General features: G+C 46.2%; 1 protein-coding gene across 8 annotated transcripts in view; it reads left to right on the forward strand.

Annotated features, from left to right (window-relative positions):
* Positions 1-15,568, forward strand: part of LRRC7 (leucine rich repeat containing 7) — a 208,364-nt gene extending 192,796 nt beyond the window's left edge. For 5 of the 8 annotated variants that reach the window (XM_017805638.1, XM_017805636.1, XM_017805639.1 and 2 more), the window contains 5 exons: positions 2,756-2,875; positions 5,753-5,971; positions 7,266-7,358; positions 9,797-9,871; positions 11,083-15,568. In XM_017805638.1, coding sequence (XP_017661127.1) covers positions 2,756-2,875; positions 5,753-5,971; positions 7,266-7,358; positions 9,797-9,871; positions 11,083-11,190 — 615 coding nt within the window. In that variant the 3' untranslated portion in view covers positions 11,191-15,568. Of the gene's footprint in view, positions 1-2,755; positions 2,876-5,752; positions 5,972-7,265; positions 7,359-9,796; positions 9,872-11,082 lie in introns of those variants that run through there. The other 3 variants (XM_017805641.1, XM_017805642.1, XR_001873261.1) reach the window with 3 other exon arrangements.
* The last annotated feature ends 533 nt before the right edge of the window (positions 15,569-16,101 follow it).

Genomic DNA, 16,101 nt, shown 5'->3' on the forward strand with positions numbered 1-16,101 from the left:
AGAGAATAACCTCATTTTTTACTATTTTACATCTATTCTTATATATTGCTGACAAGTACAGACATAGAAGACCGTCCCAAACAAATGTTTGAATGGAAAAGCACGCAGGACAAGCCAGAGAGGGACATTGCTGCAGGATTTGCAGTGTCAAAGAGGAGATCCTGAGACCTGTGCATCCATGTGGCCACACTCCCAGGGTCAGGGAAATGTAGGAGGGACAGGCCTCACTCGGCCTCTCCCTGCTTTGGCAGCAGGAGCTGTTGGGACACATTAGCAGCATCTCTGAGTAATTAAAGGGCTGCAGAACACAGATCCAGGCACTGCCATGGGATCAGCTGTGCTGGTGATTGCCGGGCTGGCCTCCAGCACCTCTGGCACTTACTCAGGCAGGACCAGCCCTGGCCAGAGATTCCCACAGGAGGCTTCCAAGGCCCCATTTCAGAGCTTAGATCCAAAGCTGGTAAGAAGAATAGGGTGATATAATGGCAGTAGCATGAGCAGGTTGTGTGGGTTGGACAGACCTCGGCTCTGCTCAGCTCCCTGATGTGGCACGAACTCTGTGCTGGAGTTTTGGGCAGAGCTGAGACAGGATAACATCACACATGGATCAGTGTCAGGCTTTTCCTGCTGGGACTGACTCTCCATACACTGTCACCTCCATCCCCCATGCCATCAGCTGTCCCTAGGTTCCCTCACCCTGCTCTCTGTGCTTCTCTGTTGTTGGGTGGGTGGCACCGAGAGGCCCCCCAGAGGTGTGTGTTGGCCACGGGTGACATTCCAGTGTTGTCTCTGCTTCCAAAGAACCTGTTTGTCTCCTTGAGTACATGCCAGGTCTTGTCACGAGTCCTTGGAAAAATCCATTTTCCATCAACCCCAAGTAACAGTGCTGGTTTGCTATACACATCAGGAATACAGTGTTTTATGGTACTTCCAGGATTTGAGGCTGTAAATGAATATGGATATTAATGGATGGATGTCTGAGGAACTAATGAATCTATTCAGAGTGATATGTTTTGGGGTGTGCTCTGATGTGGATTATTCTGCTTTCTATTCCACCAGCGTTTCACTGCTCCATACCCATATAAACTGTGATGCCGAACTGCATTAGGGGCTTATTCTTTTATTGTACTGTTTGGGAAGCAGGGGAAAATTATTGTTGAATGAATATTGTGTATATTTAGTATGGTTTAATTCTATTCCTTCATATGTTCTAAAGGATTTGCATTTCTTGATGAATCCAGGCCACAGCAGTTTAATGTTTGTCTGCTTCTCCTCCCTCCTTCTCCTCCCTCCTCCCCCGTGGCCTGGATTCAAGAGAGTAATGAGTGAGGTCTGGTTGTCCAGTAGATGGCCAGGAAATCAAGTTTACCAGTAACTTATTTTCAGAATGTTTATTGCATTGATTCTGCTCACTGTAGAAAATGCTTGAACTGCTGCTTTTCATTGTTTACCCAGATTTAATAGGTGTGGGTTTGCTTTCAGTCTGTCCAAGCTCAGAAAATGAGCAGTACTGCAAGGGACCGAATTAATTTTGCTGCAGAAAATGAAACCACAGAATTTTCCTGCTTATTGAGAAAGCAGAAAATGCCCTCTGTATTTTTGCTTTATAATGAAAGTTTTCTTTCATTTTAAATCAGAGTTGAAATTTTTTTTATTTAGCCACTGAGATGTGTGATTAAATCACAATTTACTTCTATTTACTTTTAAACTTCTGTTAAAAAATAGTTTTTAATTGACAAGTTCCCAGCTTTCGTGTTTCAAAGCAAATGCAATTCTTCAGCCATCTGAAGAAGTGTATCCTGATTTTTTTTTAACCTAAGCTGGAGAAGAATTTGCTTGAATGACAGAGGGGAAAAATAGCTATTTTTTGTTTCTTTGTAGATTATCATTGATCAGAACTCAATTAGCACCACATCATTCAGGTGCTATCAGTGGTAGCACAATGTTGGAGTTTTGGAAAGTCTGACCCCCATGTTGGGAAAATTTCCAGTGATGGTAGAGAAATAGAGGGACAGATAACAGAAAATCAAGATGGGACAAAAAAAGCACAGATGCCCTCCAAAGTCCTAAAAACAGGAGTAAAATAACCAGAGGGATAAAGGACAAAGAAGAAATATTTATAACAGGAGAGAAAAGGGAAAGATAATAATATTTAGGAAATATTAAATTTGTGTTATGGCCATTTAGATTAAAAAAGAAACCATTTAATTACAGGTTAATATTGTGCATATATCTGTTGGCTTAACATAAGCCAGGCCCATCCTAGAGAGGTCTGGGAGCCTCAGATGGAGCTGAGTGAGGGGGACAAGGAGTCACAACTTCACCTTTGCCATCAGGGAATGTTTTCTGCAGAAAATAAAAGCATCAAATTTGTATTGGTGGCAAATACTTCGTAAAAAAAGCCTTTGCTGCTTGAATGAGCAGCAAGAAAGTTCTAACTCACTGGTAATGGCAGACTGCACATTGAAATGTGGGATTTCAACCAAATTTGTTTCTCTGAGTCATGTTAAATGAATTTTATCTTTTCTCTCATCATTCATTATTCTCATGATTCCTCTCCTATGCCTTTCAAGCCCTCCTGCTTTCAGAGGGTCCCCCAGCAATGTGGTCACATGTTAATGAAATACTGGGGGAATTAGGAGGATTTCTGTTGTAGCAATAGCGCGGTGCAGTTTATTTAACTGGGTTAGTGACTGAACTGAAGCTGAGGAGGGGTTGTTTGGTGACTAAAGGCTGCCCTACATTTGTGCAACAGACCCCGTCGCAGCAGAGCAGCATCCTGGACAACGGGCAGGACGAGGTGTCCATGGGCAGCCAGTGGAACCCGTACCCGCTGGGGCGGCGGGACGTGCCCCCCGACACTGTCACCAAGAAGGTAAGGAAGGGATCCTGGAGTGGATCCTGCTCCCAGCACCTCTCCAAGGAGGAGAGAAGGTGTATGAGGACACCCCTGGTTTTGTTTCAAGGCTTAAAGCAATAATTGTTGGGAATTCAGGGCATGTTTTGCCCGTTTTTGTGTCGTTTGTGTGGTTCCATCTCTGGTGTGTGCAGTGGGCACAGAGGGCTGGGCAAGTGTGTTCCTGTCCCTTGGCCTGCAGAGTCTCATCAAATGTTTCATTTCAATGACAATCATAACAAATGACGTGTTGGGATGGTGCCAGCCCAGCTCTGGACAGGCACAGCCATTTCATTGATAAACTCACCAGAAATGGTCTAATTTCTGGTACCTTGTGGTGGATGTTGAATTCCAGTAATTGGAGCTGAGCTGGTCATGTGCAAACATTGGCTGCTCCCTCCCAGCCCCAGCTTGGCTCATCCACTCAGGAACTGCTGGGTTTGGCTGCTCTAATTGCAAAGCTGGAGAATGGAGGGTCCTGACAAACTCAGCTGTGTTTGGAGTCGGTGTTGGGAGGTGGAGCTGCACATGGGATAATTACAGTGGTTGTTGTCTACATAGAGATCCAACCAGCTCATCCCTGGAGTGAAGTCCTAGGGGTGAATAACACCAGTGAAGGTCATGGTGTGTACACTGCTAACTGCTGTGTGATTAACTCTCAGCTGATGAGGAAGGACCTCCTTTCACAGCTTTTATCCAAGGCAGTGGCAGAAGCAGCAACCCTTGGCTTCACAGAGAGGTGCAACCACAGGTCCATGTGTACAGGAGGATTGCTGGAAGATGGGAGATGGAAATTGCACCTCCCAGGCCCAAGAGGAGGAGGAAGAGGAGGAGGAGGGGGTGCCACGACGGGATGTGGTGGAGTTGGCTCTGACAGCCAAGTTATTTATCATCTGATATGCAAGAAATGAGGATGAGAAATGTAAGACAAGCCATTTCTTGTCTTCACTGGCATTTTGGGATAAAACCTGTGTTGGTCCATTCCCAGTCGGACACTGTTGTTGTCTTACATTTGTGCACCATCAGTGCACAGTCAGTGCTGTAACAGTTCGCCATCAACAGAGCACCATCAGGACTGTAATAAATTCAACTGCAGATTCTCTTTTGTTCTGAATATTTCAGTATCTGGCTGCTCCCATGGGATAAGTACAAACATTGCTTCACTCAGCAGATCTGTCATTACACCCACTGCCAGCTACTCCAACTATACCGTAAATATTGGACACCGAGCTGAAAATAATTAACTTTTGTGCTGGATGATAAGTAAAGAATACAGATGAAATTGGGGAAGCAGGCTGCATAATAGAGATCTTTTCTGCAGAAGAAATAATTTCCATTTCCATGAGAAGCAGCTTATCCCCCTCCAGAAGAGCCATGGTGTGAATCCACAAGCAGGAGTGATAACAATCTCCTCAAAGTCTATTAACAGCAGAGAGAAAATGAATTCTGAGAGCTGTTTACTCACCTTCCTCGGGAGGGATTTGTAATGTGCTGGTGTGACAACACTCATCTCTCCAAGCAAAGTCACCTCCAATGTCTTGGTTTTCCAGCATCTGGGGATTAAAATCCAGCAACTATTTGAAGTCGTTCAGAAACTCTTCTATAGAATTGAAGTTCAACATAGCAAACAACTAAATGTGCAAATATAAATTGTAAGATCTTTTGGTTTTCCACTAACTGGGCTCCTGCAGAGCTGAGTCACTGTGTGGTAGAGCTGTGCTTGGGAAATCGTGGTAAGAAGAGTTGAGAGTTGTTTTTCCAAGGGGAAGGGTGTTTGTGGCAGATGGATGGACTGTGTACTTATGCTGATGTAGAATCATGGGATCATTTAGTTTAGAAAAGATCTCCAAGATCATTGAGTCCAGTCATTAACTGGTATCTATCTAACTGTGTATAGACACTAATACACATTCCCAAATTTCCCCCACACAGACCTACTCTGTGTGTAGTGATGGCTGTTTGTGTCAGTGAGCTGGGAATGCTGCACAGGCATCACTACTTCATTAGCTGGGCTGTGGGTGGTTGTTTCCATCCTTCTTGCTGTTCATAATGCAGATTAAATGCCCATTTTACCTCAAGTCCATAATTTATGGGCTAGTTCTCCTATGGCAAAATTGGATGTTTTAATCTCCCAATTGAATAATCCACTGATTTATTAAAAGACCGTTAAAAGCCTGCAGTATTTAGGCTTCCTGGAAAATTACTTTTACTGTTGTGTCCACAAGACAGAAACACAAGACAGGAGCCATCCTTCCTTGGCTGGTATTAGCAAAAGACCAAGTTGATGTAAATGCAGTATTTAACTTTTCTCTACCAAATATTGGAGCTTCAAACCAGCAGATGTTGTCACAGAAATGTTATCACAGGAATTTGATTGGTTACATTTGGTAAAAGCCACGTTTGGTCACAGGACAAGGCACAGGTTTTAAATGCTGGTGCTCTCCATACCCAGAGCATAACCTTGGTCAGTGTGTGTGTCTGTGTTACAAATCTTATTCCAAATTATCCTCAGATAAACCAAACATTCCAGTATCTTCACAGTGGGCTGTGATAAATTTTTCACCCTCCTTTGATTTATTAAATGTTTTCAGTTCACAAAACACCCTGAGCAGAAATGTGGACGTGACATGAGGAGAAAAATACTTTATGTTTATCAAATGGTTGATTCTCCCCAAACTTCCCAGGTCCCCGGTGCCATGGGCATGTCCCTGCTGCTTTTAATCCTGGTTTTCCCAGCTGTGCTCCAAAGGCAAACCTCTGCTGGGGCTCAGGTTTGCTTGGCCCCAACTGTGAGTTTAATAATCATTTCCTTTCAGCCTCCTGCCTTTGTGGCTTAACGGGTTGCATTGCCCACAGACAGGTAGCCACATCCAGACCCTCATGGGATCCCAGAGCCTGCAGCACCGGAGCCGGGAGCAGCCCTACGAGGGGAGCATGAACAAGGTCACCATCCAGCAGTACCAGCCACCCCTGCCCATCCAGATCCCGGCAGCCCAGAGCTCCCGAGCCCCCCAGACCGGGCGGTGCCTCATCCAGACCAAGGGCCAGCGGAGCAGCGACGCCTACCAGGAGCAGGTGAGAGGGGCTGCACTGCAGCTTCAGGACAGAGATGTTCCTGTGTTTTCCAAGGTGCCCATGGGACAAGGGAGCCTTGGGCAGGAATGGGGCAGCTGAGCTGGGCAGCCCAGGGAGCTCTGGTTGATCTGGGAGAGCACTGGTTGTACTGGGGGAACTCTGGATGGACTGGGGGAGCTCTGGTTGGACTGGGGGAGCTCTGGTTGGGCTGGAGGCAGGCTGGATCCATCCCCTTCCCCAGCACCAGCCATCAATACCCATTTTCTCTTGGACTGATCAAGTAACACTGTTTGCCATTGAAGTCCCTGAGCAGAACTGGCATCACAGGGTCACACTGAATTAATTTGCAGCTTCTGCCTGTTCCCCAGTAACCCAGTTCAGTGTCAACAGGGCAGGTTATTTTATAATATGCTAATCTGCTCTGATCTGCCTAGTGAAAGGCCATCTGCAGCCCCAGTGCTCCCAGCACTGGGGATTTCCTTCATTAAGTGGTCCTGTCCTCATTATATTTGGCCTTAATGACTGAAATACCTGTTTGGGGCCCCTGACTTTGCTGAATGAGGTGCAGAACAATCAGTAAACCTTTCTCTTGTGTAAAGTGCTGGTCAAGCCACATGAGCAGCTCCCTGTATTACATCCCTGATGTTCAGAACCAGTTGCTGGTGTGGCTTGAGGATGTGCTAAGCCCAGCTCAGTGCACAGTCATTAAGCTCCTCTGAAGTAATTTTTATTTTATATTCAATGACCCAATGCTATTTAGAGTCATCCTGACTAAAAGAGAAGGTTCAGCACTGTCTCCTGGGGTAGAAGTGGATGGTGTTCAGTGCAGGTTGTGGGCCTGTGCCCTGACCTGGCAATGCTCTGAAGATCCCTGAGCTTTGAGTATTTATCCCTTGCTTTGTCCGAGGGGTCCTGCACATGTGACTCCTTCTGGAAAAATAAAATTGCACAGATTAAGCCTCACTGACAGGTTTATCCCAACGTTTAAGTGAAAAATTTGGCCAATGTGAACATCTCACAGGTCTAAAGGGTTTTTTTCCTCCTTGAAAACGAAACTTTAAAATCCATGCAAAAATCTATGAACGATAGGGAATATTATGGTATCGCTGTGTGCTAAAATCATGCCAGTACTTCCAGTTCATAGCAATGTTTCATGGACTTTCCCCACGTTGTGCAGTGCAGGGCTCATCTCATCCTGCTGATGGTGAACGGGATGTGTGGGAAGAAGGATGCTGTGGTTTAGGAAGGGTTTAATGTTGGCATCCACTTACCCTGCCCTGTCTTTCTAACCTAGTTTTGTGTGAGGATAGAGAAGAATCCTGGCCTGGGGTTTAGTATCAGTGGTGGAATAAGTGGACAAGGAAATCCATTCAAACCTTCCGATAAGGTACGTTGGGAATTTCTCTCTGCCTGGTCCTTATTTTAGAGTGGAGACGTGGAGAACATGAGTGAGATGTTTATGGAGATGTGGAGAATATGAGTGAGATGTTTATGTCCTTCTGTTGTGATTATTGAAAGGCTTTTCCCCACACTTGGCTTTTTTTTTGTTTTATTTTGTTTGGGGGTTTTTTTGTGCGTTGTTTGCTTGCTTTTCCCAGTTAATGAAAATGAGAGAATCAAACATCAATCCCATGGGTGTCTGCCTCATATTCCATGTCTAAGAATTTTTCAGGCTGTTTTCTGGGGAATTGTCTCTCTCACTTTTAAGAGTCACTTTTGGCCCTGATTTAAACTTTTAACTAAATTAACACCAAACCAGCGTACCAGTAGCTGGAATGCCAGGATTTGTAGCTGCTGTGTCAAATAAAACCAACCTGGCCTGTAAACTGGAGAGCACTGGATCCTTACAGACCCCATGGCACCAGTTATCTTCTGCACTGGGAATTAAGAATGTCCCCATGAGGAACACGGTGGTCAGGGAGACTCAGGATTCATTCTGGGAATTGCAAGTCTAAGATAGGTCTCTGTGTGATAAAAGGAAGCCTAGAAAAACTCCACCACCTGGTGATTCCCAGCTCCAGGGGCTGCAGGATTAGGAAATGGACTTTTAGACCTGTGAATTTGTCTGTTTGGTGCAATAAAACTGAGTGGAGTTTGTTGGAAAATGAGCACTTTGGGCACCTCTCTGTTGAACACGTTCCTAGAGTTGATGTCCTTTGATAATACTGGATTCTGTTTGCAGAGACAGTCAGAACTTCCATAAGTGTGGAGAATGTTTTGCAAATGATGAAGTTTCTTAAAACTCTCTTTTCATCTCTTTTCAAAACTTTGAGATCTGCCTGCAAATTAAAGAAATCAATTCCCCACCTTTCTGAATTACAACAGAAAACTGACTGGGAATGTAAAATAGGCTTGGAAATACCAACCTGACACAGCCTGAATTCCTGGTCGAAGGAAGGTGTCCTTGCCCATTGCAGGGGGTGGAACAAGAGGGCTTTTAAGATCCCTCCCAACCCAAACCAGTCTGGGATTCTGGGATTGATAATCCTTGTTTTGAACTTCCAGAGTAGTTCCATGTAATGTACATAAAACTCAGGAATTTTAACTACTGTCCTTTAAAACGTTCTCATTTTGGGTGTCCTTGGAGACTTCACTCTGGAATTACACTTTATAACATCAGGGCCTGGTTTTGCACAGTTGAAGGTGGGATGGTAGAATTAAGCTGGACTTTCCTGGCTGTCACTTGGCTGAAGTGACTGAAGGAGAGTCCCTGTTCCACTCTGAATGTGTCTGGAGCAGGGCAGGAACAGCTAGAGATAGAACTGGTTTTCCCACTCACAGGAATGCAACTCAGGGAGTGATGGGAGGAGAATTAATAGTTAAAGGGTTTTTCTGTGTTGTTACTCGGAACCATCACTTCCCACACTGTGATACCAGATTTGTCATATTTTAAATGAAATGCTGATGTCACTGGGATGAGAGGACAGGAGAAGCCACGGAGAAGCCACCATTCCTTTGGCACAGCAGAACCCTGCCACAAGTTCATGGCACAGGGATGAGGTTTCAGCAGCCCATGGCTCTGCTCCCAAGGAGCTCGTGTTTCATACTGGGAATATGGGGCAGGGCCTTGCTCAGGAGACTGTAAAATCCCTCAGAGATGCACATGATGGTGGTGCCAAGCAGGGATTTCCCTGGTGTCCCTGGGAGCAATGGGAATGTTCACATTTAGTCTTGGATTCCTGTTGGAGCAGGGAGAGCACAGAACTGAGGGGCCAGGGCTGATGAGCTGTGTGGGAGTTTAATGTGCTCATCAGCTGGAACCAAGCTTTGATTTGGGGGTTTATTAACAGATTTTACAGAAATTCTGAAAACAAATCTACAACTATCCTTTATTTTTAATAACTTTTCCTCTTTTAAAGCCTTTTCACTGCTCAGACACCGGATTAAAGGTCTGTCCCACAGCCTGTGGAACTGAAGATCTCAAGGGCTGAATAATCAACTGCTTTCTAGACATTTTTTAAGCTTTTTTCTTTCATAGAGGAAGCAAACAAAGGTTACCATGTAGATTATGGTACAGATTATTCTAATAAATTAATGCTTGCTCCATTTTAATTACCCTTCTGATAACCCTGCCACTCTATTCATATTGGACAATATTTTGTGAGGTGGAATCTTAGTTAAAAATGACCCACTATTATATTTATTGGGTGAAGTAGATGAAGCTGCTAGAACCCCAGCCTAGTGTTTGATTACAAACAGATTAAAATGGAGTTTGGTGTTTAGCCCAAGTCTACAAAGCCCCCAGATCCCAGTTAGGGACGCACCTGTATTTTGGGCTGTAGGTCTCGGAGATGGCATCCTAACCTGTGTTACTTTGACTTATAGGGTATCTTTGTTACTAGGGTTCAGCCTGACGGCCCCGCGTCCAGCCTGCTCCAGCCCGGGGACAAGATCCTGCAGGTACAGGGGGAGGGACTGCTGGGGGGCTGAGGGCAGCTCAGAAATGCAGTGGTGCTGGTGCAGGCCTGAAATTGTGTCAGGGCAAGTTCAGGTTGGATCTCAGGAAAAGGTTCTTCCCCCAAAGGGTGGCTGGGCACTGAACAGGCTCCCCAGGGCAGTGGTCACAGCACCAAGGCTGCCAGAGCTCCAGGAGTGTTCACATGATCCTCTGGAGCACGTGGTGTGACTCTTGGGGATGGTCCTGTGCAGGGCTGAGGGTTGGACTCGATGGTCCTCATTGGTCCCTTCCAACTCAGGATATTCTGTGATTCTGTGAGTTAACTGACAGTTCTGTTATTATATAAACTATTATATATAGTTTAATATTGATTTATAGCAGAGTTACTTGCAGAACTTTTTGTCCAGGTGGCCAAGAAGGCCAGTGACACCTGGTTTGTATCAAAAATAGTGTGGCCACAGCCCCAGAGCACTGATGTCCCCCTGCACTGGGCACTGCTGAGGTACCTCCAGTCCTGGGGTCAGTTCTGGGCCCCTCAGACAAGAGACACATTGAGGGACTGGGGCATGTCCAGAGAAGGGAATGGAGCTGGGGAAGGGTCTGGAGCATCAGGAGCAGCTGAAGGAGCTGGGGGGGCTCAGCCTGGGAAGGAGGCTCAGGGGGGACCTGGAGCAGGTGTGGCCATGGGGCCTGATCCCCCTCCTGAACTGTGTCCATTATCCTGGAGAATGGTGGATCTTCTACTTGGGCCTATTAAGCACAGTCAGTGAACTGTGGGTAATTATGTTTAACATTTGACTTTTGAAATAATTTTGGAACAGACGAGAGAGATTATTATAGTGAGATTTAATTGACAGAACAGCTTATAAATACTTCCCTCTTTATCTCTGTATCCAAACGGAGCCCATCCTGCCCATGCATGCAGCACGGCACCTGGAATATGGAAACCTTACATCCCAGAGTTATACTTCCTCAGGAAACACACAAACTATCCCAGAGTCACAGGATCATTTCAGTGGGAATGAAGTATTCACTGGAGCCTCCAGTCCAGCCCCTGCTCGAAGTCAACGGAGGGCGAGAGAAACGTGTGCTCAGTGTTTGTGGGATCCTCATGTGTTCATTATTTATTTTAGCTTTTCATTTCCATCCACCCCTTTGTTCCCCCAAAATGAAGCCACTATAGAGCTTTTTCCTGTGTTTGTCCCTGTTGCAGGCCAATGGACACAGCTTTGTACATATGGAACACGAGAAGGCTGTGCTTCTACTGAAGAGTTTCCAGAACACGGTAGACCTTGTTATTCAACGTGAGCTTACTGTCTAAATATTTTTTTATAAATAGTAAATATGTCTAGCCAGATCTAATGTTCAAACAGATTTATACATAGGAAACCAATTTTTTGCCAATTGCTGGACCAATGGCAAACAGTAGTGCCAAATGTATAATACTCTATGTTAGTACCAATCATCGGGAAAAATATATTAACTATATAAATATATTGTTCATGTGGCTCCGTATTAGTTTTACTTGTCAGCCTCTGGCTGTGCATTGGTGCGTTTTTTTAATCAAGTTACTTCTTAAAGTCGATTTCATATGATTTCAGAACACAGAAGCACATACAAATCCTTTAGGAATTCTGCTGTCCATCAGAAACACTGCCTCAGAGTTGTATATGCCTTTATAAAGATGAACTATATTAACCTGTACTTCCCATGAAATATTTCTATCATGTCACATACAAAAGTATAGAGAAAAAAATATTTTCATAAACACCTCAAAGAAAGTATATATTAAATTAAATTTAATAATGTTCATTTATTTTCAATGCAAAGATATTCTATGCCTTATGAAAATACCTGTACATATGCCGTGTGTATAGTTGGCTCCGTAGGGATCAGGAACAATTCATATACAGGGTGAGAGACTTCTGAAATTGAACTCTGGGACCTCGGTACAAAAACCCACATGGAAATGGGTGAACTTCCTTTGGAATGGGTTAAAACTTCCTTTAGGATGTGTTAACTTCCTTTGGAATGGGCCAGGTTGGATGGACCTTGGAGCGACCTGGTCTAATGGAAGGTGTCTCTGCCCATGGCAGGGGATGGAATGGGATGAGCTCTAAGGTCCCTTCCAAGCCAAACCATTCTATGATTCTATGATTCTGACTTCCTTTGGAATGGGTTAATCCCTTTGGTTTGGCACTTCCCATGGATTCCATGTGCACACACTACAGGAGAACCCCGAGGACAGGCAGGTTTGGCGCACAGATGGAGGAAGGTTGTGATGGTGGCAGTAAAACTTCTTTTGTTGCTGCTAATTTTATTATTTCACTTTTTTAATTTCCAATTCGAGGCCCTTTACTCACATCCCCCATTCCCATGGACATTGTTGTGTATCTTCACTGGCTCCAGGCTGGGCCGGGCCCTGCTTGGGATATTCCCATCGGGAAGGATTTATGTGATCCTTGATTTGATCAGGAGTCCTTTACAGGGAATGGGAGCAGGTTTGAGAGCTGACACATCCCAGGGAGCAGCAGGTGACACTGAGTGACAGCAAGCCAGCCTGGGAGGAGCGTTCCCAGCTCAGGGCACAGTGTGACAACCTCTCAGGTCCAAGTCCTGGTGCTGCTCCCAACAGAGTCCTGACAGCTGCTGGTGGTTCAGGGCTCCAGCATGGTTATACCCGATAGCAAGATGGAAAAACACAGGGAAACCTCCCTTCAGGTATTTTCAGGGGATCCCATTTCCCTGAGAAAGGGCTGAGGGAGAGCTGGCACCGGGCTTGTCTGTGGCTGGGCTCATTCCCACCCAAAAATCCCACGTCCAAGGGTGCAGTCACAGCCCACAGACACAGCCAGGAATATTCCACTTCGCTGCCTCCAAGAGCCACTAGGAATTCCTAAACCTTCCTTCCCTGGCTGTGGTACCTTTTGGAGCTTTGCTGGGAGCAGAGGGACAGAGCTGACCCCTGGAGAGCTGAGGGGTCCCCCTACACAGGGGGTCCTGCACAGGGCGATGGTGGGGGAGGAAAAAGAAAGCAAAAAAGCTGCTTTCAGAATGCTTTTTAAAATTTTTTTGAGGAAAAAGTCCAGCCCAGACCCCAGGAAGCCTCCAAGACCCCCCTTTTCCCAGTGCCAGCTCACAGTTCGTATCCAGGTGATGACAAACTACAGGAGTTATCAGCCAGGTGTTCCAACAGCAACAATTTAACATCTTCAAATCTTGCTTTTTGAGATGTTTTATAACACATCCCCATCTGCATCTGTGTTTGGTGGCAGTGCCAGCCCCTGGGAGGGGACAGGAGATGCCAACTGGGGTGGCTGTGCCCAGCCAGTGGCTCTGAGCAGGGACCAGGCAGGACAATACTGGGGGTGAATGGGGCAGCTGAGAGCAGAGCCAAGGAAATCCAAGGAAAATCCAAGAAAAAAGGAGTATGGAATGTCCAGGATATTGGTTTGCTGCTGTTAGTGAGCACTTGGAGTGTAAAAATGTTGGTTAAAGCCCCTTCCAGTGCCTAAAGGGACTCCAAGAGAGCTGGAGAGGGACTTTGGACAAGAGCCTGGAGGGACGGGACAAGGGGGAATCACTTCTCACTGCCAGAGGGCAGAGTTAGATGGGATGTTGGGGAGAAATTCCTGGCTCCAAGGGTGGTGAGGCCCTGGCACATGTTGCCCAGAGAAGCTGTGGCTGCCCCATCCCTGGAAGTGTCCAAGGCCAGGTTGGACAGGGCTTGGAGCAACCTGGTCTAATGGAAGGTGTCCCTGCCCATGGCAGAGAGTAGGACTGGATGAGCTTTAAGGTCTCTTCCAACCCAAACCAATCTGGGATTCTGTGAAACCTCTCTGCTGTAATATAGCATTAATTACCTTATGCAATCAGAAATGCTTATTTATAGATGTGTATATATCTGATAGGGAGATTTGCAACAGGAAATGCAAACCCTGTATTAAATTACAAAGGCACACATTTGGATCAGCTGAGACAGGCCACAGTGTCAGACCCAGGTCTGTACAGGATCAGTGGGGATCAGGGTGGTTGTTCCTGGGAATTGTCTGTGGCAGGAGAAGGGCCGGAGCCAGGGCTGTGCTGCCCAGTCCAGCTCAGGACATGGGGGGGGTGGTCCATGTCCCCCAGCCAGGCAGACCCTGTCCAACAGGATCAGGGTTGGACATGGGTCACACACAGGCTCAGGAGGTGACAGAGCTGTGGAGTAACCACCCACCTTGGCAGGATTTGGCCATAAACACACAAGAACTTCCACCTCAACACGAGGTAGAACTTCTTTCCATGGAGGGTGGCAGAGCCTGGAATAGCTGCCCAGGGAGGGCATCCCAAATCCACCTGGACACATTCCTCTGTCGCCTGCTCCAGATGACCCTGCCTGGGCAAGGGGTTGGACTGGGTAATCTCCAGAGGTCCCTTCCAACCCCAGCTATCCTGTGATCCTGTGAACTGGTGGGATTTCACAGTTAGAAATCCCACATTGGGGAAGGTGGGAATTCTCTCTGCAGTCCGAGCTCCCTGCCCATGGCTGGCATGGCCCCTCCCTTCTCTCCCTTCCAGACTCCACAATTCCCTTTTGAAGCGCACAAAGCCGTCTGGCCTCATCCCCTCATTCCCAGGCACTCAGGCCCTGGGTCATTCCCTGTGGCCGTGCCGATACAACTTTCCGGGCAGTAGTTTGATGGGATACGGATCCACTGGGGGTTTGGGTGCTTGGGAACAAGGCTGTTGGCACCGTGGGCCACTCCAGGAGCCTGCAGGGCTACCGCCAACCCAATCCCAAAAGGCACCGTTTTCAAATCATGGAATTGAAATTAAAAAAAAAAAAAACAGAAAAACATTTTGCCAATCCCCTTCCTGGATGATTCCAGCCGATTTTGTGGAAGTGACTGAATGACACCATTGCATTGTGTGAGGACCCCCAGCCCTGGCACTCAGGGCCTTTGTCTCTGGGCTGCCTTGGTGGCTCATGTCCCCCCCTCGTGTCCCCTCCTCGTGTCCCCTCCCCGGGCAGGGCACTCGCTCATCACTTCGGTTTTCTACCTGTGAGTACTGTATCCGGTTCAGAACCAACAGCTTCCTTTATTAAAGATTTTACCATTTTATAAAAGACATGTTTAATTATGATGGAGATGGCTGTATTGTAATTAATATTTTGAGATAATTGTGATTTTGAGCTTAAATTATATACAGAAATGGTCATTTTTGTATGTGTTCAAAGATTGCTATATTCCAGATGACTGTACTTTTCAGTTGAATTCCAGTATTCCTGTAAATAAAGCTGAATGAGGAAATATTTACTACTTTATTAACATAGATTGTGAATGTACTTCATGTTTTTTGCAGTATAAAGACTTACTGAACTTGAAAGCTGCTTCATTTTATGTGCAAAAAGGTACTTCAAAAATTCTATTTTAAATCTATTGATTGAGTGCAATCAACTCTCGTCCCTTGGCACATGCAGGTTGTCCCCTCCCCGTGCCCTGTGGGGCCCTGGCCCGTGCGTGTGGTGTTAATGCATTTTGCAGATGCTTCTGTCCATAGGGAGCCCAGGGACTGAACCGCCGCTGTGCAGTATTAGCAGAGCCATTTTCGGCTTTGGTGTACCCAAATTTTTCAGTATTTAAAAAAAAAAAAAGTGTTTTGAATAACATTAAAAAGTCTCTTTATTGTATAAATAATAAAAACGTCACCTTATTGTAATTCTTTTGGGTCATTTCTTTGCTGTCGGGAAGGATGGAAGGTGTGGGAGGGAGAGGAAGGAGTCGTTGTTCCCCGCATCCCACTGGAAGTGGGCCTGGAAAATTGGGCAACTCTCCTTGCTACTGTGGGACATCAGATAAGGAATGGGAGTGATGCAGCTGGTGAAGAAAACTCAGTGTTTACTGCTTTTGGGGACAAATGGTGTATGAAAAGACAAATGTATGGAAACGAGAGGGCTGGGGTTGAGAGCAACAGCAGCTCCGTCATCCAGGGAACTGGATCCACCATCCATCACCCAGAGCTGCCCATGGCCATGGTGGAGCTCCACCAAAGCCCTCTTCGAGCTTAGCACCACACACAGTTACCATCATGTATTTCCCACAGGAAACATCCTGCCCTTCCCTTTCCTGCTCCCCTCCCAGTCCATCTTTCCACACAGGTCAATACTCTGAATTTCCCCACCAGCCTGGGCAGTTCTGGTCCCCTCCAACAGGACCATGGGGAGGTGCAGCTGGGGCTGACGTCCCTC

This window comes from Lepidothrix coronata, unplaced genomic scaffold (genome assembly GCF_001604755.1).
Source record: "Lepidothrix coronata isolate B3197 unplaced genomic scaffold, Lepidothrix_coronata-1.0 Scaffold12, whole genome shotgun sequence".
Taxonomy (NCBI): Eukaryota; Metazoa; Chordata; class Aves; order Passeriformes; family Pipridae; genus Lepidothrix; species Lepidothrix coronata.